General features: G+C 45.3%; 3 protein-coding genes across 7 annotated transcripts; 2 read left to right on the top strand and 1 right to left on the bottom strand.

The window, feature by feature from the left end:
* The first annotated feature begins 4 nt into the window (after positions 1 to 4).
* On the top strand, positions 5 to 5947 carry LOC134865617 (deoxyribodipyrimidine photo-lyase-like). The gene is made up of 10 exons (XM_063885263.1): positions 5 to 221; positions 430 to 773; positions 866 to 1014; positions 1585 to 1767; positions 1967 to 2125; positions 2414 to 2612; positions 3420 to 3572; positions 4571 to 4692; positions 4777 to 4936; positions 5026 to 5947. Exons 2-10 carry the CDS (start codon positions 533 to 535, stop codon positions 5172 to 5174), a joined length of 1515 nt encoding a protein of 504 aa, XP_063741333.1. The 5' UTR covers positions 5 to 221; positions 430 to 532; the 3' UTR covers positions 5175 to 5947.
* Positions 5948 to 7827: 1880 nt separating this feature from the next.
* On the bottom strand, positions 7828 to 21497 carry LOC134865986 (basic proline-rich protein-like). The gene is made up of 3 exons (XM_063885867.1): positions 21368 to 21497; positions 20439 to 21154; positions 7828 to 7891 (listed from the first exon to the last, which is right to left on the bottom strand). The coding sequence occupies exons 1-3, from the start codon at positions 21495 to 21497 to the stop codon at positions 7889 to 7891; spliced, it is 849 nt and encodes a 282-aa protein (XP_063741937.1). The 3' UTR covers positions 7828 to 7888.
* LOC134865618 (uncharacterized) lies at positions 9959 to 18597 on the top strand. Of its 5 annotated transcripts, XM_063885266.1 has the most exons (11): positions 9959 to 10263; positions 14184 to 14374; positions 14654 to 14774; positions 14906 to 14958; positions 15261 to 15326; positions 15457 to 15552; positions 16083 to 16148; positions 16278 to 16373; positions 16665 to 16888; positions 16983 to 17142; positions 18443 to 18597. In XM_063885266.1, exons 2-11 carry the CDS (start codon positions 14185 to 14187, stop codon positions 18571 to 18573), a joined length of 1203 nt encoding a protein of 400 aa, XP_063741336.1. In that variant the 5' UTR covers positions 9959 to 10263; position 14184; the 3' UTR covers positions 18574 to 18597. The 5 variants fall into 5 exon arrangements, with proteins under 5 accessions (XP_063741336.1, XP_063741338.1, XP_063741339.1 ...); XM_063885268.1 differs by lacking the exon at positions 14184 to 14374; XM_063885269.1 differs by lacking the exons at positions 9959 to 10263; positions 14184 to 14374 and adding an exon at positions 10796 to 11411 and having other exon boundaries at positions 14627 to 14774.
* Positions 21498 to 21800: the final 303 nt, after the last annotated feature.

Raw genomic sequence — 21800 nt, 5'->3', positions numbered from 1 at the left:
GCGCATGCGCTGTTGAGACATTTAATCACGTTGCATTTTGGGGAATGTAGTTAAAGCCATTAAAAACTGTGTGTTACAAAACCGTAACATTAAATGGCTCATGTAACTGGTTGTATTGGAAACGCGTTTCTCATAGCTCGACTACTAAAAGGACGTCTTCTGTCGTTTATGTCTGTTAGCTGGCTTTAAATTAGCTGCACCATTTACAGCATTTGCAGGAGGTAAGTTACCACGCGCGGGTAGTTTGAATAGGAAGCTAATGTCGTCGTGTTTTTGGCATTGTTTCTATCATTAAATAAGTTGCTAATGTTCTTAGCATACAATAGGCTGCATAGGCATATGTTCGTACTTTTGGGGTTTTCTTATGTTTTGCTAACGTTCACGTGGTATCTTCAGTGTTTCACTATGTTCACTTCGGTTTCTCTGCAGTTCATCCTTCTTGAGGCGAGTCTTGAGAGTTGTTGCCCAAAGTTATCAGGGACCCACTTCATTACTCTCCAATAAGACCAAGGAATTCACCAGTCAAACCACCATGTCTGATAAAAAACGTAAGTCTACATCTGCTGCTGTGAAAGAGCCCAGTGCTAAGCAGCCAAAGCTGCTTCCCACGAAGGAGAAGGGCTGGCTGCAGGACCGTCTGAAGCAGCAGAGGACAGAGAAGAAGGAGATGAAATTCAACACAAAGCGCCTCCACTTCATATCTAACACTGAGAAGATAAAGCATGGCTCACAGGGTGTCCTGTACTGGATGTTACGGGACCACAGAGTACAAGGTGAACACTTAAAGCCACTACCAGCAAAGCAACAAGATATTTTTTTACTGGCTTGTTTCCTCTCATGGGTCAACATGTTCTGTGTGTTTCAGATAATTGGGCGCTGATCCATGCCCAGCAGCTTGCTCTGGAGGAGAAGCTTCCTCTGCACGTCTGTGTCTGCCTGTTTGTCCCAAAATCAGAGCTGTCCACTCTGAGACATTTCAGCTTCATGCTGAAAGGTCTGAAAGAAGTCTCAAAGGTATTCACTTCATGACTTTTAAATGCACAGAGTACGGTACATTCAGCAGAGTTGTCTAAAGAACCATTTAAAATCTTGTTTACCAGAGATTTGCTTGGAAGATTATCAAAGCATTGAAAAATGATTTATTGATGAAATAAATCATGCTTAGACCGATAACTATGTAGTCGATTCATCGGATGGGCAGCCTGTGCTGTTTTATATTCGATTATATCAACCTGAAACAAGCGGTAGAAACATATGCCTTAGGGATCTGATACATGTTTCGTGGATTATTCATGGGTGTCCCTCAAGGATAATTTCTTGGGCCGTTATTCATTTTAAAGCTGGCTGTACGCTACACAAAGACAATACCTAATCGTTATACAATAGCTATGATCCTCTAAGTCCTAATTCTTTAATCAAGCAAAAGAAAAGCTGCCTCACGTGTTTTATTATTATTATGTATAACTTTGGTTAATGTTATTGTCTATTTAGAAGTTACACAAGTCACATACATTTTACACATGACATTCAATTTCTTTGCATCTTTACCCGATTAGTTGTTGTTTTTCTGCCACCACTAAACAGGAGTGCAAAGCCTTAGACATCCAGTTCCATCTGCTCCATGGCTCAGCTGACGATGTTCTCCCTGGTTTTGTGTCTGATCGAGACCTGGGCGCAGTGGTAACAGACTTCTCCCCCCTCAGAGAGCCAATTCAGTGGTTGGAGAGCGTTAAAAAGACTCTTCCAAAAGATATTCCCCTCATACAGGTACACACTCACACTCAAGTTAGTGTTGATGCATTTCCCCGCCTTTCACTGATTTGCTGTCCTCATTATGTTTGTTAAAAAAAGGAATGGCTTAGAGAACAATGTAATAGCACTCAGTCTCATTTTACATGTATTTCTTTTGTGTGCTGTCGGTATTCCTTTATTATATGTGATAAAGACCTATATTTGATTTTCATAGGTGGATGCCCACAATGTTGTTCCCTGCTGGGTAGCATCACCTAAACAAGAGTACGCCGCCAGAACAATCCGGGGAAAAATCACAAAGCTTCTTCCAGATTACCTCACAGACTTTCCTCTAGTGGAAAAGCACACCTACACAGCTGCAAAAACCCCAAAAGTAAGTGCTGCAGTAACCGTGACAGTTCCGTTGGACAGTGTGTAACCAGCACAGTCAGTTGTGAATAAAAGTTAGTTTGATATTATTAAAAGAATAAATGAAGTAGCGCATTTAGTATGACTTTTGGATTGGTTGAGACGACCTGGTCATTTTGCCTAGAAACACAATATTCAGTGCTCAGAAATGAGTTTGATCCTCCCGATTTACAGAACCATCTTGTGATATTCAGCTCTTCTCTGTCAGTTGGGACCTCTGCTGATTTTCTTCTTCTTTTCCTTGACATTACAGCCAGTAGACTGGGAAGAAGCCCTGGCCTCCCTGCAGATAGACCAAAGTGTAGGAGAGCCAGAGTGGGCTAAGCCCGGCACCAAGGGAGGAGTCGCCATGTTGGAGTCGTTCATTGATGAACGCCTTAAACTATTTGCAACCCAACGCAATGACCCAAACGCTGCCGCCCTCAGCCAGCTTTCCCCCTGGATCCGCTTTGGTAGGACGGACCATGATGCTCTTATTCACTCTTCCTTTCACAATTTAACAACCATTTGCTCATATGTAAGTAAAAGGACCCAAGCTAGCATACTACCACAGACTGCGGTACTGCCTGTAGGATTATGAGTGCTGCAAAGTGTGGTAAACAGTCAATATTTTAGCTGCAGTTACCATATTTATTTGTATATTTTCTTTTTCTTTTTTATGAGCCTGGCATTTCTTTTGAGTCTTGCTTGTAGTGTCGCTTCAAATCGTATTCACCTCCATGAGTAATTGAGCTCTCTGGGAATCGCCTTCCAGCAAATACACCAAAAACTAAAGTAGTTTCCAGACTTTGTAGGTTGATTGACATCTGACACCACTAATGATGAAATCTCTCTCTTGCTTTCTAAACAGCCATTGGATAAAAGACAAGTTTTAGAAGGGCAACTGTCAATCAAATCCGGGAAACTGTCTCCATTTGAGAGCCGCGACACAAGTGATAAAATTGCTGTGCAGCCGCGTGCAAAGCAGGACAAATGGTCACCCTTTCAGATACAGTACAGCATGATAAGGACTTAGTCGTTTGATTAAGTTGCAGATTGTCCCACATAACACAACTCGCTCAAAAACTGTACAGTCAATTAGGAATCTTATACCAGAACAGAGGCACTTTCTTGCTTCTCTTTGCTATTTAAGTTGCCGAACATCCTTAGTTGAGTTAAAAGTGAACAACCATGACAATAGATCAGAGAATATGTAACCTTTTTAAGAAGACTTCTGCTTTTTTCTAATCCTCCTCACCCATCCTTTTTCCTCCCATCAGGCCAGCTGTCAGCCCAGCGTGTGGCACTGCAGGTTCAGCGCAGTGGAAACTCTGCAGGTGCCGCCGTTTCCTCCTTCGTCGAGGAGCTGGTGGTGCGCAGGGAGCTGACGGACAACTTCTGTTTCTACAACAAGAAATACGACAGCGTTGAGGGTCAGTTTAGATCTCTTTCAGTGGCATCCTGTTCAATCAGTTGTGATAAAGGCTCCATCAGTGATGTCATTCACATCAAACGCAGGCTGAATTCACAACATGGGTTGAATTATTTCTTGGCTGGGAGGGTTTATTTCCTTCTTCATCTATGTTTGTCTTTAAATGTGGATTGCTGGCGTAGTAGCCGCTGCTTGAGCTGTTTGATATCATTGCTAATGGTTGTGAGCTCCACACGTAGCGTTTCTTAATTATCCGGGTCCTTAATCTTCCCTGTTAGCTCTTCCTCGTCATCACTAGCTTTGGAGATTTCTTCCATTTCAGGTTGTTCTTCAACTTTGTCTTTCTTTTTGTTTTTCTTTCTGGCTATTTTGATTTATTCCCTATCTCTTATCTTAGTTTTTTTTGTCGACCGGTTGAATCTTGTGTGTTTATTTGAATCGACCTGAGAGAGTTTAAGTTGTTCCTACTCGCCATCATACCGGATGTGGTTGAATAATTTTCATATCTGGTTGTATGATGTGGTTTTGAATGCTGCAGTTTGAAGAACCAGACACGAGGCACCAACAAAAGATAAGAAATGTAATGCTGCGGACCAGGGCTGCAGCAGACACATTTTAGCCATACAACTGAAAAAGATTTTCTGACTACTGAACCCTTTATCAATGTATTGTAACGGCAAAGCCAACAGACTCCATTGGAAACACATGAATAGCGTTAAGTTAGCATTTATTTGAGTTTGCTCAAATATGTTTTCATGCTGACCCTGTACACGGCAGTACATTGCCTTGCTTTTGTGCAAGTTATACTGTCTGCTTCTTCATCTGGCTGACTGTAATGTACTGTAGGTAACACACTGTCTATCAATAAGAATCTCGTACAACCCCAGTTCAAGATTACTCCTTTAATTTGTCCAAAGTGATACCTTCCATAGCATGTTTGTAATGATTCAGCTCTTAAAGTTGTGTTTGTTTTAAATGTTGTCTGTGGCTCTTCCTCAGGGGCTTATGAGTGGGCTCAGAAGACTTTGAAGGATCACGCCAAAGACAAGAGGGAGTATCTCTACACACGGAAACAGCTGGAGAAAGCAAGGACACATGACAAACTCTGGAACGCCTCTCAGGTACCTTCTTATTCCAGTGTTCGATCTCCAGTCTGTGTTAAGATGTGTTTTTTACTGATGTTTGTTTCAAATGATCTCCATTAGCACCAGATGATCACTGAGGGGAAGATGCATGGTTTCCTGAGGATGTACTGGGCCAAAAAGATTCTGGAGTGGACTTCTTCACCAGAGGAGGCGCTCTCCATCGCCCTCTACCTAAACGACCGCTATAGTCTGGATGGCCAGGACCCCAATGGCTTTGTCGGTGAGGACATGGATTACATTTTTCAGTGTTACTGACTTACTCCATTAACTTTTCTCACATCTTCATGCCCTTCTGTGTCCCTTCTGTAGGTTGTATGTGGTCTATCTGTGGCATCCATGACCAGGGCTGGAAAGAGAGAGAGATTTTCGGAAAGATCCGCTACATGAACTATAAAGGCTGCCAGCGGAAGTTTGATGTAGCGCGGTTTGAGAGAAAGTACTGTCCCAAAAACCTTTAAAACATCAAAAAGTTTTTGACAGATTGGGAATAAATGCCTAAGAGCATACATCTCCTGCAGCTTAAGTTCCAGAGCGCATCCGTACAGCCTTTTCAAAAAAAATGTATAAGAGGATTCTATTTCTTTCAATTTAGGACGACTTGGGGTTTATTTGACTTAATGTTCAGGGAGGTGGTTTTTGCTTATCGAGATATTTCACTGTACAGTATGCAGCTTGCTAAGCTTACGAAGCGTTTGAACTTGGTTTTATGATGCCTTTTGTTTTTCATATACATAATTTTTGTTCTAAACATGCCTTATTTGTGTTTAAACAGAGGATTTGACTCCCTATTTTATAATTCCTAACCATTTTCCTCTTACCTATATCAGTTTGTTTATTTTTCAGCTGTACACCTGTAATTGATCTGAAATACAGACTTTTTAAACTCGTATGCACACACCAACTCTCAATAACTTTGAACTGATTTCATAAACACCATAAAAACAAAGTTATAGCCACACTTGAAGTGAATCTGAACATAGATGAGCTGCTGTCAAAGGAATTTAAACGTGGATGCATTCGTGAATCAACAATGGAAAACGAAAAATATGAATGTGTGCTTGTATTTACAGGTACTGATTTACATCATGTTTGCAAATATGGTTTTCCTAAGCACTGATGTCATAAGCATATAAACAAAAATCTCCCCTCTACTATGGACCTTTTTATTTTGTTCTTTTAAAGGTGGAGATATACTCAAAGTTGTGCTTACCTGATAAATAACTTTAAAACAGTTGGTGTGGTGTCGGTGAATATGGATATCACAGTGGGATATTATAAGATGTTTCATTCATAATGTATTTTGCTTGTTCAAAGTCTTTTGCACTATTGAGTAAATGTCCTTTTCTACCATGCTAGCAGCTAAGCTAGACAGCAACTTGATATAAATGTCCGCATGCTAACAACTTGTGTGGTGGTAAGTTTTTATATTATTGCCATTTTATATTTTATATTTGTAATGTTCTATAACTGGGTAATGTCTTCACATCAAGCTAGCAACTGTATCTCTTGCCTGACGGAGATATTGTTGTTTAGGTGCAATTGTGGCAAGTGCGAAAGAATGCCCAGCGAAGTCGAAAATGTTTGCTGTACTGAAATAAGACGGGTATTTAACAATTCGTATTATCAGTGGTGGTAGAAATATATACGTTTCTGAAATAAAAGCATTAGCATGATACATGGAGTACCGAAAGTTATCATTTCAGTTTAATATAGCCTTTTATATTACTGATTCATAATTGGGTCATTCCAGAATTGGAGGACATGTCCTGTCCCACCTGTAAAATTATAAATAATCCATGCCCAAAATGCTAAAACATGCACTTGTCCTTAGACAAAATGTAACATCAGTTGTAGAAAAAGGGGTTTCAGAATATTATATCAAATAGCTCTAAAATGGCATTTTCCTCTTGTCCCTACTTCTTGGTGACCAACTTGCATGTCTAATTTACCATTTAAATGATGCCTTTGACTTACATTTTTTGCTATTTTTGTGTTAATACATGTCTTTTGCAATTGTCATAGCAGTTTGTTAAATCATAAATCAGTCATTTTGAACTGAAGGTGTGTCCCTAACATGCGTGCAACCCTGTTACCCAAACCCATTAACCTTGGCAGAGGAAGTTAAAATAAACTGCAGTTACATGACACAGGAAATAACATTATCAAGCCATGTGCTACTGCCATGGGTAGACCAAAGCTCAGTTTTCTCTTTTATTTTTCATATGTAGGCCTATTGTATTCTTTCAGTCTAGAACAAGTGTGGCACTCTTACCCGCTCAACCCTGTTACTCACATTATCACAGTAAGACAAATTCAATTCAGAGTTATCTTTCTTTAGGTAAATAACTCAGTTTGTCCTTGCCTTGAAAGTAGCATTACATTCTGCAGCTAGCATGAATTCCTAAATGATAAAGCTAAAATAAGCCTTGATTTGCAACCCTGTTACTATAATTCAATCAATCAATCGATCAATAGGAAATGACAGAAACAGGGTTGCGCAATAGTTGTACAATTTATATTTTTTTAGAAAAATTAGATTTATATATAATTTAGCATAATCTACATGTTTTAAACATTTCCCAGATTCCTTTTTTTGTTTATTTAAAGTGGATTGCTATTGATTTTAAAGTTCTAGCCCCCATTGAGCGCTGTTGAAAAGCACCAAATTAAATATCTAATAGAAAGTGTACCATTGATGCCTGAGCTGGCCAAATCATTTTTTGTGATGTTTTACTACCTGTTTTTATAAAGTACATAACAATCAAATGAAAACAAAGGATTCATTTTTTTAAAGTGTTGGAGTCAAAATGTCCTCTGATTCTGGAATGATCCAAATAGTGATGAATTATAGGCCTACATCACTTTAATGTTGCAGATAAAGGGTAGGGATTAATCATTTTACCACGTTGTACAGTTCTTATAACTAAAGTTAATGTACCACATTGTTAGCTAACTACCTTGAATCAGACGCACACACCTAACACTATATGCAATAATAAAAAACAAGGTGTGGGCGGGATGGCTCAGGTAACAGGTAAGAGACGGAAGCGTTCGGCGTTGGGCAAAAACAATGCGTTTATTGGTTGAGAATTGTTCACACAACAGGCAGCTCCGCGGTACTTTCCGAGCGGGGAAGGCCAGGACGGGGTGTGTCGTCTTCCCAGGACCCAGCCTACTGCAAGACAGATCAGAACCAGGTTACCAACATGCTTTATATTAAACGCCTGATTACCTGATTCCGATCAGCTGTCTGGTCTCCGGCCGAGCCACTCCCCTCACCCCAGCAGCCGGCGCTCTAACCACACCCGGCTGCCACATACCCCCACCGCCCGACTCAGGCCGGGATCCCGCCGGCCGACAGCCGACCTCCCCCCCCCCCCTCCGCCGAGCGGGAGAGGAAATCGGCCACGACCATCCGGTTACCCGGCCTGTGGATCACCTTGAAGTTAAACGGCTGTAACGCCAGATACCAACGAGTGATCCGGGCGTTGGCATCCTTCATGCGGTGGAGCCACTGGAGCGGGGCATGGTCCGAATAGAGGGTGAAAGGGCGCCCCAGGAGGTAGTAACGCAGGGCGCCGACCGCCCACCGTATGGCGAGGCACTCCTTTTCCACCGTACTGTAGTTCACCTCCCTCTGAGCCAGCTTACGGCTAATGTACAGTACGGGGCGGTCGACCCCCTCTACCTGCTGGGACAAAACGGCCCCCACCCCCCTGTTCGAGGCGTCGGTCTGCAAAACAAAAGGTAGAGAGAAGTTAGGGGTGAACAGAAGCGGCTTTCCACAGAGGGCTTTCTTAACCCTCTCAAACGCCAGCTGACATTGCTCCGTCCACTGGACCGGATCTGAAGCACCCTTTCGGGTCAGGTCGGTCAGAGGGCTGGTCAGCTCCGAAAAGGCGGGGATGAACCGCCTGTAGTAACCGGCCAGCCCCACGAACCTCCTGACCTCTTTTTTCGTCTTGGGCACCGGACAGGCAGAAATGGCGGCAGTTTTCTCTATCTGTGGCCGCACCTGCCCGCCGCCCAAGTGGTACCCCAGATACCGTACCTCCCTCCGCCCAACCGCACACTTCTTTGGGTTGGCCGTGAGCCCCGCCTGCCTCAGGGACTCGAGCACTGCCCCCACCTGCTGCATATGCTGCCCCCATGTCTCACTGTGGATGATGACATCATCCAAGTAAGCAGCAGCATATGCAGAGTGGGGACGCAGCACTCGGTCCATGAGCCGTTGGAAGGTGGCTGGAGCCCCGAACAGCCCGAAAGGAAGTGTGACAAACTGGTACAAACCGTACGGAGTGGAGAAGGCCGTTTTTTCCTTCGACTCTGGAGAAAGGGGAATCTGCCAGTAGCCCTTGGTTAAATCCAGTGTCGTATAAAAACGAGCAGTGCCTAGCCGGTCCAGGAGTTCGTCGACCCGGGGCATTGGATAAGCATCGAATTTGGACACCTCGTTAACCCTGCGGTAGTCCACACAGAACCGGATTGACCCGTCCGGCTTATGTACCAGCACGACAGGGCAACACCAGTCACTGGTGGACTCTTCTATTACTCCCATCTCTAGCATAGCCTGAAGCTCCGCCTGAACAATTTTCCTCTTGTGTTCAGGCAGCCGATAGGGCCGTGAACGAATGGCCACGCCCGGGGGCGTTTCTATGCGGTGGTTTATGAGAGAGGTACGCCCTGGCAGCGGGGAGAACACGTCGGCAAACCGCCCTTGCAACGCGGCAACGTCTGCCACCTGACCGGGTGAGAGATGGTCGCCGCAACAGACCGGGGCTAATTCGGTGTTAATAATGACCTCCGGTCCCAACTCATCTCTCTCTATCACCGTGGTGGCCAGAGAAGCAGACGCCACTTCCCTCCATGTTTTAAGGAGGTTTACGTGGTAGATCTGTGTTGCTCCCCCCCTGTCAGAACGCACCAGCTCATAATCTACGTCCCCCACTCGTCGTGTGACCACGAAGGGCCCTTGCCACTTGGCGAGTAATTTGGAGCTGGAAGTTGGGAGTAACACAAGTACTTTATCTCCCGGTGAAAATTGTCTCAGTTTCGACCCTCTGTTGTACAGGCGCTGCTGACGTTCCTGAGCCTGCAGCAAATTCTCCCGTGATAACTGCCCCAGTGAATGGAGTTTTGCTCGCAGGTCCATAACGTACTGAATTTCGTTTTTACTTGTGCTCGGACCCTCCTCCCAGTTTTCTTTAAATAGGTCCAAAACACCCCGTGGCTTCCTCCCACACAGCAGAGGACTCCGATACGGATCCGCTTTCAAGTCATCACATCCGCGTTACTGTCACATTCGTTTTGGTTCCGCTTGGCGGATCAGCGTCGCCACCGCGCGCCGCCGCACATTCTACTGTCAAAACGCGGATCATGACCGGATCCAAATCTGATTCACAAACACGGACGCGCCTCTACCAAAGTCCTTCTGCCTCTACTGTCAAAATGCGGCTCCGCGACACACCCGTATCGGATACGCAGACGCGGACGCGCCATCATTCCAACGGACGCACGGCCAGCACAGCATAATTTTGAGCTCGCAAAGTAAGTATTGATTTTTACATTTATTATATTGTTACATAAAAGTAGATCGTCCCTATATAATTTTCATTATATGGATATTGTCAAACTTGCTTATGACTTGGAATACAATTATAGGAAAACGGTGTAAGTTATGTAAAACAGATTTCCAGATTTCCCTGAATGGGTAGAACAGAACTGTTCGCAATGGTGCGGGTGAATTGCCACTATCATATGGCTAGATAGACTAGTCTGTATTACACAGATGGCCGATAAGTTATAGGGGCTAGATAGTTGTTACACAAATAATTCAAAGCTAGTGTTATAATACCGTTATACATCGGTGCTATACAAGAAGTGACCACCGTCTATCTTGTAGCCGCCTGTGTTTAGCAAGAATGCTAGCTAGCCATGAGCTAGCTAAACCCGCGAACCACTTTGAGTGATGAAATGCTATTACACATATCAGTTAGTAATACATTCTATGTTATCATACTTCATATCCTGTATCCTGATATCTTATAAGATAAAATCCGTGAACAATCACACTGATCGTTAGGTCTGAGAACAGAACACGTCCGTGTTGCTACTTTGACAAGCAACACAAGATATGGGAGTTAGCATATTGGTATCAGCTAATCTACGTGGTAGCCAGCCACTAGCTAGCGCTGTCCATTGGTCAAATAGACATGAGCTCCTTTTCAGGTCCGTTCGGGAGATATTAAAGTTATAGCCACAAATTATGGTCACTGAAGATATTAAAATGAATTAAACACGTTCACACCACAACTCCTTGCAGTCGGCTGTGTTGTCGGTATGAAATGATTTTCTCTAAAGTAAGGGGTCATATTATCTAGTCCCAAGGGCGAAACCATAGTATAGATATTGGGGGGGGGGGTCCAAAATAGAAGTATAGACCATTGTGAACAGCATAGGCCAGCGGGGGGTCTTGGGGTCCTCCCCCAGAATATTTTTGATTTCTTAGATGCCATTTCCTGCATTCTAGTGCATTTTAGGGTGACCTGTAAGACAAATCCTAACCCCATGAAATAGATATAGAACTTATTTGTCATATGTCACATATTAGACAAAATATTGGAGGGGACAGATTGGTAATTTCCCAACATTGGGAGGGACTTGTCCCCCTCAATGTCTATGGTGGTTACGCCCCTGTCTAGACCTGTTGGATGCCAAAGCCCATCAATAATACCACCCCAAAACCATGTGTGTATCTATAATGTTACAAACAGTGCTTCCACCTGATTGCAGGCAATTTTTTTTTTTTAGAACAAAAATGAATAGAAAGACTCTGCCTGTCTGCTCGCACACAATTCGAAGGAGGACCCACATAGACGTCCAAAAGCGACTTCAAGAAATTACTATGACTGACGTTGACATGACAGAAATAGGAATGGGTGACAGAAATTGTGACAGGGGAGTTACAGGGGTAGTTTTAATGGAGGAGGAGGAGGGGGAGGGGGAGGAGGAGGAGGGGGAGGAGGAGGAGGAGGGGGAGGGGGAGGAGGAGGGGGGTGGTGGCATAGGAGCAGGAAACCTACCATGGCCTACCATGTGTTGTGGGCATGGTCCAAGGACATCCTCAGATTCTGATGCCTCAGATTCTGAAGAGGATGATGGCCAACAAAGCAGACTCCTGGACAACATTGCAAATTGGGCTGTACATTTTGGCATCTCTTTGGTTGCTCTTACTGCACTCCTCAGTATACTAAGAACCAGCCATCCAAATTTGCCAAAAGATGCTAGGACCCTACTGCGAACCAAGACAGAGTATACGATACAGAACAAGGCTGGTGGGCAGTATTACCATTTTGGAGTAGTGAAGTCACTCAAATCTGTACTCACGAAATATCTAAAAACACTGGCAGAGGGCATGACACTGAGATTACAAATAAATATAGATGGGCTACCACTCTTTAAAAGCTCCAGTGTCCAGCTGTGGCCCATACTTGGCTTGCTAGTGTCTGTACCCGTAAAAGAACCAGTCGTCATTGGGATGTATAGTGGGCATAAAAAACCCACCTCGGCCCACGAGTTCCTGTCAGACTTTGTCTGTGAATTAGGAGGGTTAGAAGGAGGGTTTTCCTTTGAAGAAAAATTCTTCCGAATTGTACTAGACACCGTAGTATGTGACACACCAGCACGGGCCTTCGTAAAAAAGATAAAGGCCCATAATGCATACCATGGGTGTGATAAATGCACACACCCAGGCATCTATCAAAACAGGCGCATGTCTTTCCCCGGACCACAGTACCCTGATCGGACTGACATTTCTTTCAACCAATTTCTGGATGAACGTCACCACCATGAGGGGCCACATCCCTTTGAAAACGTTAATGTTGGCATGGTGACACAATTTCCACTTGACTACATGCACCTGGTCTGTCTGGGTGTGGTAAAAAAACTACTTAAAACCTGGCTCCGGGGGCCCTTACCGGTAAGGCTGCCAGCTGGAATAGTTGACAGAATATCAGTGGAGCTTGTGTCAATGAGGCCCTATGTGCCAGTTGAATTTGCCAGAAGACCACGGTCGCTAAGAGATTTGGACCGTTGGAAAGCCACGGAGTTCCGTCAATTCCTTCTTTATAGTGGCCCTGTTGTGCTGGCAGCAAGGTTAGACGAAAACATGTATAACAACTTTTTGCTTTTGTCATCGGCAATTTCAATTCTAGTACCCCCATACCAAGACCTTATCAATTATGCCGGGGAAATGCTCAAGAGTTTTGTTCAGCATTTTGGGGAGCTATATGGGACTGACAATATTGTATACAATGTTCACGGGCTGGTCCACCTGGCGGATGAGGTAAAGAGGCATGGCAGTCTGGACTCATTCTCTGCGTTCCCCTTTGAGAACCACCTTGGGAAAATAAAAAAACTTATTCGCAAGTCTGAGTTCCCTCTGGCTCAAATAATTAGACGCCTGTCAGAGTTGCCTGAAACTCCCAAATTAGAAAAGAAAGTGAACCAATTTAAAAAGGAGCATTTTGTTGGCCCAACTGTTGCTGGGATGCAAACTCGGTCCCAATATGGGGAGATGGAAGGTGACAGGTGGGTTATTAAAATAACAACAGGGGACAACATTTTTCTAGTGGGGGAGAAGGTATGTCAAATAAAAAACATAGTGAAAAATGATAATGGTGTGTATGCAGTGTACTCAGAATTTACTCAGCAGTCTCCATTCTATACATATCCATTCAACTCTGAAAGAGTAGGGGTCTATGAGGTAGCAAATCTGTCTGAGGAACTCCAGTCAGTTGAGGTGGCAGGGCTGCAACAAAAATATGTAGCCTTCCCACACAAACATGGTTTTGTGGCCATACCCCTCCTCCACTAGACCAAATTTCAAAATCAATCAGTTCAATCAATCAGTTCTTTATTCAGTTCAATCAGTTCTAAATGACTAATGACTTTGACTAGTTCTACCACTCTGGATGTTTATTGCCGTAAGTATTTTATAAAAAGGTGAAATCTACTGTACAATAAAACCTGTGGTGTCAATAATAGGCACACAATAGTCCTATGAACATATATTTCCCAATGCAATACACAGTAAAATGAGTTACAAAATTAGTTACAAAAGTGGTGGCAATATGTCTTTGATCCCTGGCTGATTTTGGTTAGCCACTGTTGTCATCTCCAGCTATCGTATCTAAAAATTCAATATTTTGAAAATGAAAAAAAGTAGAATTTACCAAGTGTCCTAACTTCAACTGAGTTGGGGGTTTGTATGTGAATTGCTTTGATAGGACATGACAATTCATTCAGTTAATAGTACAATTATGACTTCCACCCTGACAATGATGTTATTAAGTGAGGTATAGCAGGGACTCCACTCAAACTTGACTGCTAAGACTTGCTTGTTGTCATGACCTGAGCTCCATGCTATTACTTTTTGGTGATTATTTTTTCTTTCTGCCTATATGTAGTATGCCTTTCAACCTCATCTCCTTCACCGCCACGAACGACATCGCTGTGGTGCCAGACAGCTGGTGTGACGATGGGGAGGTGTCCTGGCCAAGTTTCAAAAGCTCTGACCGAATTAAAAGAGCTGTGGCTAACTGTGAGGAGCCAGAGCCAAACTGGCTCCAATACGATATGCGGGTCATCAAAAGCTGTGGTAAAATCCATGTTCCTAAAAGATTTCATGTGATTTCTGAAACATTTTATACTGCTGTTATTGACGTTCACAATAATGAATTGCAGTATGTAAGTTTCAGGTCAATGGAGGGCTGTTTAATGCTCTTAGGATTACACTCAAGTGTTCTACTATGCATCTCTGTAGGAAAATACATTTTTTTACAATGAGCTTTTCCTGACATTTCAGAGGGGTGCTCTGTTGCATATTACTGTATATCAATCCTCTGTGCAGCTGTATAATGTAAATATTTCCTTCTAGCCCACTATAAGGATGCTGAGGCGATGCTCGGGTCCTATGGGGAAGGCTGCAACACTTCCGAGCTGCAGACGGATGCAGAGCTGGAGACATGTCTGCCATCTAAGCGTCCTAGGAGGGCAGTGTAAGTGAGATTTGCCTTGTTCAAAAGTTCAAGGTTTCCTGCACAGCTTCTATGTGCTGGTAACAGCAGGAATAATATTGTCAAGAGACCAGGTATACTAATATAACAGTAATTATATGCTTACTTAACAGCCATCGTTTTGGAGATGACACCTCCAGCGATGAGGACATGGGGGCACCTGAAGGTAATGTAAACTCTCCAGGTGAAGACTGATGTCTGGCATAATATTGAACAATTATCCAAAGCGACAAACTTTTTTATACAAAGCAACTTACAGTACACAATCAGCAACATATAAAATGTGTGAAAACATATAGAGGTAATATTACAATGTTAGTGCTGATGAATATAGTTTTGTTATGAAGGAGGATATATCCTGGTCAATCTATACTAAATGAACAGAATACACCTGCGTTATGCAAGATTTCATGCAATTACATTTTCAAATATTAACATGTCAAATTTCTCTCCATTGCCATGGTGCAGGTGTGTCCCAGCTTCAAAGCTCCCCTATCATCCGAGGAACTGCTTCGAAGCAGAGGATGACTCATGGTAAGAACTGATTTCTGAATTATTAAATATGGAAGCACATTTGTTTTATCAGCCACGGTTAGCACAAGAAACACCATTTTAATGGCACTGTATTCTCTTCTTTTACACTGCCATTTTCACCAACGCTCAGGAACAGCACCAGCACCCGCACTCTCACCACCTCCTGAAGCGCCAAGATCCAGCGTAGCAAGGCATGGAGGAATAAACCATGATGCCCCCTGCTCTGGTGAGCAATACCTGATACATTAAAGGGTTACTAGGTCACTCAGGAATTGCAAACTGCAGGCCTATGAGCCAAATCTGGCCCAAGGTGTGTTTCAAATGTGTATTACAGTTGGTCCACATAGTAAGCAGTTTTACTGCATTACGTGGCCTCTTAGTGTAGATGGGCCTGCCAGTGGGCCTGTTCACACTTTGCTGGAAATGCTCAACTACATCATAACAACATTACTATGACATTGCAGGGTGCCTTAAGTAATAGAGTAAGACTTGGTCAATACAATTTTGTGGACAGTCAGGTTTTAGCACCCTACGCGAAGGGGTTAAACAGTATGGGTATTCCATTATTTTAATGGTATGAGTATAGTAAATTCTCATTTCCTTTAGAATATATAACGCAAGAAAACGTCAGGCATTGGTCTTTATGGTGCAGGGGACATGTCCATAGCTTTTTTAATTTTCTTAAATAGGATCACTAATCACTAAACCATTTCCAAATATTAACATGTCAAATTTCTCTCCATTGCCATGGTGCAGGTGTGTCCCAGCTTCAAAGCTCCCCTATCATCCGAGGAACTGCTTCGAAGCAGAGGATGACTCATGGTAGGAACTGATTTCTGAATTATTAAATATGGAAGCACATTTGTTTTATCAGCCACGGTTAGCACAAGAACACCATTTTAATGGCACTGTATTCTCTTCTTTTACACTGCCATTTTCACCAACGCTCAGGAACAGCACCAGCACCCGCACTCTCACCACCTCCTGAAGCGCCAAGATCCAGCGTAGCAAGGCATGGAGGAATGAACCATGATGCCCCCTGCTCTGGTGAGCAATACCTGATACATTAAAGGGTTACTAGGTCACTCAGAAATTGCAAACTCAGGCCTATGAGCCAAATCTGGCCCATGGTGTGTTTTTTGGCTTGCAAGATTGATTTAATTATGTACTGCAGTTGGCCCACATACACAATGAATGCAATAATAATAGTAATGACTTAAACAGTAAAACATGATATGGTATTATATACACTGCATTGAAATTACACCAATATTCCATTCAGTGTTTCGAAGAAGAGAATACAGTGCCATAACAGAAATGTTACATGTTTTTCAATAGCGTTTGAGGTCCAGAAATTGACGCTGCTCCAGAAAATCGTTCACCAGAACGAGCAGATTCTGGCTAAATTGGATTTCCTGGCAAGCCGCCAAAATTGCCCCACGCCAGAGATGACAGGACCTGAGATTTCCAACGTTCAATTTCCCCTGGAGGACCTACAGGCAGTAGATGCCTTTGAAGATCTACTTAAAGACCAGGCCAATGCCTCCACTCGACAGCAAATTGTGAGTTTTTTTTTTTTTTGCATGGAGCCAATAAGTTCCTATAGATCGTCCATAAGAAAATGTGAATCGTAAGTGTCTACTCTATGCCTTTTAGATATCTTCTTTATCGATAATCGGAGGCCAGGACCTGAAGAGGATAACCTGGAACATCCTTGGTCGAATATTCGGGGTTGCTGTGGCCCACCAGATAAACTGGAAGGGGGTGAATTCAAAGAGGGCTTTCAGCCGGATGGCCATTAGGCCTCTTCTTTTCTGTAAGTAGTTGTTCAAACACAGCCACAAAGTACCTATCCACAATTCACAGCTTTTCTAATTAGTTTGTTTTCCATGCATTTATATCAGGGTTCCCACCCGTCCTGGAATATCAGTAGAGGTCCTGGAAATTCAATAGAGGTTTTTCCAGTCATGGAAAGTCATGGAATTTGAGCATTTTGCATGTGCAGTCAGGGTATATCATTGAATTTGAGCAGTATTGTGCTTTTGTTTTGTCTAGAATGCTGCCCACAACATTATAGAATACTGTAGCGCTGAGCGGTAGCCACTTCAAAAGGATGAAGGAGGCAGCAGACAAAATGAATCGTCTTCGTTTATTTCCTGCCATCTCACAGTCTGAAATGTGGGGGAAAAGGAGGTGTCCCCCAAGAAAATAATAAACACTGCTAATCACTAAACTAAATAAAGTTACACTCTAAAATTCAGCACGGCTTTCCCCTATTCAATCTGCTCAGCTCTGACTAAAAATAAATAACGTCTTGGAACCCTTATCGATAACCCCACCCTTTATCAATAACCGTCCTATCTAGTGGTGGATAGTCTGGCTTCAGAAGTATCAATCCAGCACCTGGCCTACTAGGCACCTGGCTTGTTCCAGCCATTTACTGGACACTGAACACTGTCCTCTACTGACCAAGATATTTAAAAATGTAAACATAGGCCTACTTTTTTCAAGGTCAAAGTTGGAGATTTCAAATTAATTTTCCATTGGGAGACATAGGAGATAGGTGAATAGGATAACATTTTAAACTGTGATCAACTATTCTATTTCTATTCTAACTGTGATTCTTTAACCTTGAAAAAAAACACAGGCCCTACTTTATATCAATCGGAATATTTGTAATATATCATGCATAGGTATTTAATAGTCAGTATGAACCTTTACTATTAGGCCTACATTTTTCTCTGTTTAGCCGTTTTTGCATTAGATTGATTGGACTATTTTCCCCTTGCGAACACGCATAAAAAGCGCTCGTTCTATATGAAGAGAACGTGTTCTATCGCAACAAGGTTTATTTATATTGACTATCCGGTTAAAATGACTGCTTGTTAACTAGGATAGTACTCATAGTTCTACTATCGAGTGGTCTCTGCATATTACTCTACACTGCTCGGAGACTTTCTAGGCTTGGATATATTTGTTATAGCCTATTGTTGTCGAACCCCACCTAGTCAGCCGTAAATATTTTGTTTGCTTGGGTTTTCCAGTGTCGCATCGTCATATAGGCCAATGTGCGATTGAAATGTTCCGTCACAAACATGAATTCTGTCTGATTACAGGTGCCGTGAGGAAAAACCCAATTGCCTGCAAGTCTGCAATGGACGAAGACATCAGCAAGCACGCCATACGTTGGTTTAATTTAGCTGGGGATCGGGCCACCAGGAAGGCGAAAGAGATCAACAATCATTAAATACAATACATTAAATACAACAGTTATCATTTGTCGGGTTATTTTTTTGTAGGCTATTAGCCTAAAATGTGGCTTTTGCAGTTCAAGACAAGTGTGTTTTCTGCCAAATTAGAATGTAATACAAAGCCTGTTTGAAACAAATGCTTAACTGGTTTAGTTTATTAGGATTACCCTTAATAAGAAAGTAAGTTCATTAACACGGATCCAAAACGGTCCCGGCCCGGAACATTTATGAGTCCGGAATGGGTCCGTAGCTGATACAAAATAGTGGGTCCGTGACGGATGCAGTACGCGGACACGAAATGAGTCCGTCTCGGATGTCGCGGGTCCGAACCGTGCCCGTTACGGAGGTGAGCTTTTGAGCGCGGATCCGTTACGGGTGATATACGGGTCCTTTTTGGGTCCGCGCAACGCCTCCGCGGCGGATGATACGCGGCGTGCAAGTGGACGCCGATACGGATCAGTTTGGCGGATCCGTTCCGGAGGACGACCTCCGGAGGATGAACTCCGGGGCGGATCCACCGCGGAGTATTTTTGCTGTGTGGGCTGCCAAACAGCAGTTCAAAGGGAGAAAATCCCGTGGAGGACTGAGGCACCTCCCGCACTGCAAACAACAGAGGGTCTAGCCATTTATCCCAATTACGGCTATCCTCGTGAACGAACTTACGAACCATGTTCTTTAGCGTTTTGTTAAACCGCTCCACCAGGCCATCGGTCTGTGGATGGTAAACACTAGTCCGGATCGAGCGGACGCCCAACAGTTCATACAGCTCGCGTAGTGTGCGTGACATAAATGACGTGCCCTGGTCAGTCAGGATCTCTTTCGGGATCCCGACTCGGGAGATTATATGAAACAGTGCCTGTGCAACGCTCTTTGCAGAGATATTGCGCAACGGCACTGCCTCGGGATATCGTGTTGCATAATCCACTAGGACGAGTACAAAGCGATATCCCCGTGCACTCCGGTCTAATGGCCCGATGAGGTCCATACCAACTCTCTCAAAAGGCACCTCAATTAATGGGAGTGGGCGCAGAGGCGCTTTTGGGGTGGCCGGCGGATTAACCAGCTGACATTCGCTGCAGGATGCACACCACCGCTTCACATCCGCGCGAATGCCCGGCCAATAAAATCGGGCCATGATCCGGTGTAGTGTCTTATCGTACCCTAGGTGACCTGACATGGGGTTGTGATGAGCCGCCTGGAAAATCATTTCCCGACGGCTTTGTGGTACCAACAACTGGGTATTGATCTCTCCTGTCTGTGTGTCACGGCTCACACGATACAGCCTGTCCCTAATAACAACAAAGTGGGGGTGTGCGAGTGCTGTGTTTGGGTGGAGCTGGGAGCCATCAATACTCACCACCTGATCGAAAGCGTGCTGAAGGGTCCCGTCCCTAGACTGTTCGAGGGGGAAATCCTCAACCGGGAACACCGGCGGGGGCAGAGGGGCCTCCCCGGCACCCTCCGGTGGTAGAGGGACCTCCCCGGCCCCCTCCGTGTCTGTTCCCCCTTCGTCGCCGTCAGCAGCTTCGCCACTAAACACAGCACACCACTCACATTTCCCTGACTCCCGTGAACGCACCCCCATAGCCCTCGCTAGCTTAGCAAACCCCGGCCAATTTGTTCCCAAGATCAGAGGGTGCGTGAGGCGAGTACTAACTCCAGCCCTGACTCTATGCTTTTTTCCCCTAAAAGATATTTCCAGAGTCACCTCCGGGTACTGGTGAATATCCCCATGCACACACCTCACCTTCACCCACGATGCTTCCACCAATGCCCCCGGCCGAACCAAGCGCTGATGGATCATCGTCTGATTACAGCCCGTGTCCATCAGAGCCTGGTGGGTACCCCCCTGTATACATACCGGTATACGGTACGTCCCTTCTAAACCGGGGGAGGCAACTGGCGGTCCCGCAACCCGGACCAACTGTCCGACCTCCATCATGGGACACTCCCGCCGGAAGTGGCCGGGCCGCCCGCACCGCCAGCACTCCTGCCCTGGCGCCTGAGGAGCCCCCCGTGGTGCCGGACGACCAGAGGCGGAGGCTGGATCCTGGGGAGAGAGAGAGAGAGAGAGAGATGAGGTAGGGCTTGGGTGGGAAGGGGCCGGGTCGTGGGTTGAGGGGAACGCGGTGCAGCGGCTGCTGTCGGGAACCTCCTCCTTGGGGCTGGAACGGGTCGGTCCGCGGGGACGACAGGTTGTCGGGGCTCCTCCTTCATGCTCCGCCGGGGAAGCGAAAGGTGGTCCTCCGCGAGGACGACGGCTGCCTCCAGGCTGGCAGGGCGGTGACACTGGACCCAATTCGCCGTTGACGATGGCAGCCCGGCGACAAACTGCTCCAGTGCCACCTGCTCCATGACGTCCTCGGCGGAGCGCATCCCCGGCTGAAGCCAGCGCCTCGCCGCATCGAGGAGCTGCTTCGCGTAGGAGAAGGGGCGGCCAGCGTCCTCGAAGGGAAGGGCCCTGAACCGGCGGCGGTTGTCCCTCTGGTGTGCTGCCGAGCCGGTCCAGGATGGCCCTCCGCAACTGCTTGTACTCATGTCGATCGGACGCTGGCAGGCTGTGGGCGGCTAGCTGCGCTGCCCCGGCCAGCAGGGGAAGAAGCCGCACAGCCCACTCCTCCTCCGGCCACCCGCACGCCGCCGCAGTGCCCTCGAATATGTCCAGATAAGCCTCTGGGTCGTCGTCGGCTGACATCTTCTGGAGGGCAATCTGCGGCGGCCGGGCGGGGTTGGTCACCGGCTCGGCCTCCCGGGCGGCCGGACGCTGCAGCAGCTCCCGCAGGAGAGCACGGTCCTCCCGCTGGCTGGAGGCGATTACGAGGAGAGCCTCGCTCTGCTGCCGTTGTAGGGCCGTTGTGCTCTCCTGCATGAGGGCGAGACGCTGGAGGGCCTGGCCCAGCGGGCTTTCTCCTTCCGTCATCTGAGGGGTTCACGTCCCTGTTCAGGCGCCACTGTGGGCGGGATGGCTCAGGTAACAGGTAAGAGACGGAAGCGTTCGGCGTTGGGCAAAAACAATGCGTTTATTGGTTGAGAATTGTTCACACAACAGGCAGCTCCGCGGTACTTTCCGAGCGGGGAAGGCCAGGACGGGGTGTGTCGTCTTCCCAGGACCCAGCCTACTGCAAGACAGATCAGAACCAGGTTACCAACATGCTTTATATTAAACGCCTGATTACCTGATTCCGATCAGCTGTCTGGTCTCCGGCCGAGCCACTCCCCTCAC

Source organism: Eleginops maclovinus, chromosome 6 (genome assembly GCF_036324505.1).
Source record: "Eleginops maclovinus isolate JMC-PN-2008 ecotype Puerto Natales chromosome 6, JC_Emac_rtc_rv5, whole genome shotgun sequence".
Classification (NCBI taxonomy): domain Eukaryota; kingdom Metazoa; phylum Chordata; class Actinopteri; order Perciformes; family Eleginopidae; genus Eleginops; species Eleginops maclovinus.
The sequence above is the reverse complement of the archived record's forward strand: the minus strand, read 5'-3'. Positions and strand labels throughout refer to the sequence as shown.

Excerpts from the sequence above, each read along its gene's own strand:
- LOC134865617 (XM_063885263.1), top strand. The coding sequence starts at position 533 with ATGTCTGATAAAAAACGTAAGTCTACATCTGCTGCTGTGAAAGAGCCC. Across the intron at positions 4,693-4,776 it reads AACTCTGGAACGCCTCTCAG|CACCAGATGATCACTGAGGG; the intron begins GTACCTTCTTAT and ends GATCTCCATTAG. Across the intron at positions 4,937-5,025 it reads GGACCCCAATGGCTTTGTCG|GTTGTATGTGGTCTATCTGT; the intron begins GTGAGGACATGG and ends TCCCTTCTGTAG.
- LOC134865618 (XM_063885264.1), top strand. The coding sequence starts at position 14,137 with ATGCTATTACTTTTTGGTGATTATTTTTTCTTTCTGCCTATATGTAGT. Across the intron at positions 14,959-15,260 it reads GGACATGGGGGCACCTGAAG|GTGTGTCCCAGCTTCAAAGC; the intron begins GTAATGTAAACT and ends GCCATGGTGCAG. Across the intron at positions 17,143-18,442 it reads CATTAGGCCTCTTCTTTTCT|GTGCCGTGAGGAAAAACCCA; the intron begins GTAAGTAGTTGT and ends GTCTGATTACAG.
- LOC134865986 (XM_063885867.1), bottom strand. The coding sequence starts at position 21,497 with ATGACGGAAGGAGAAAGCCCGCTGGGCCAGGCCCTCCAGCGTCTCGCC. Across the intron at positions 21,155-21,367 it reads CTCCAGCCAGCGGGAGGACC|CGCAGCTAGCCGCCCACAGC; the intron begins GTGCTCTCCTGC and ends TGGCCGGGGCAG.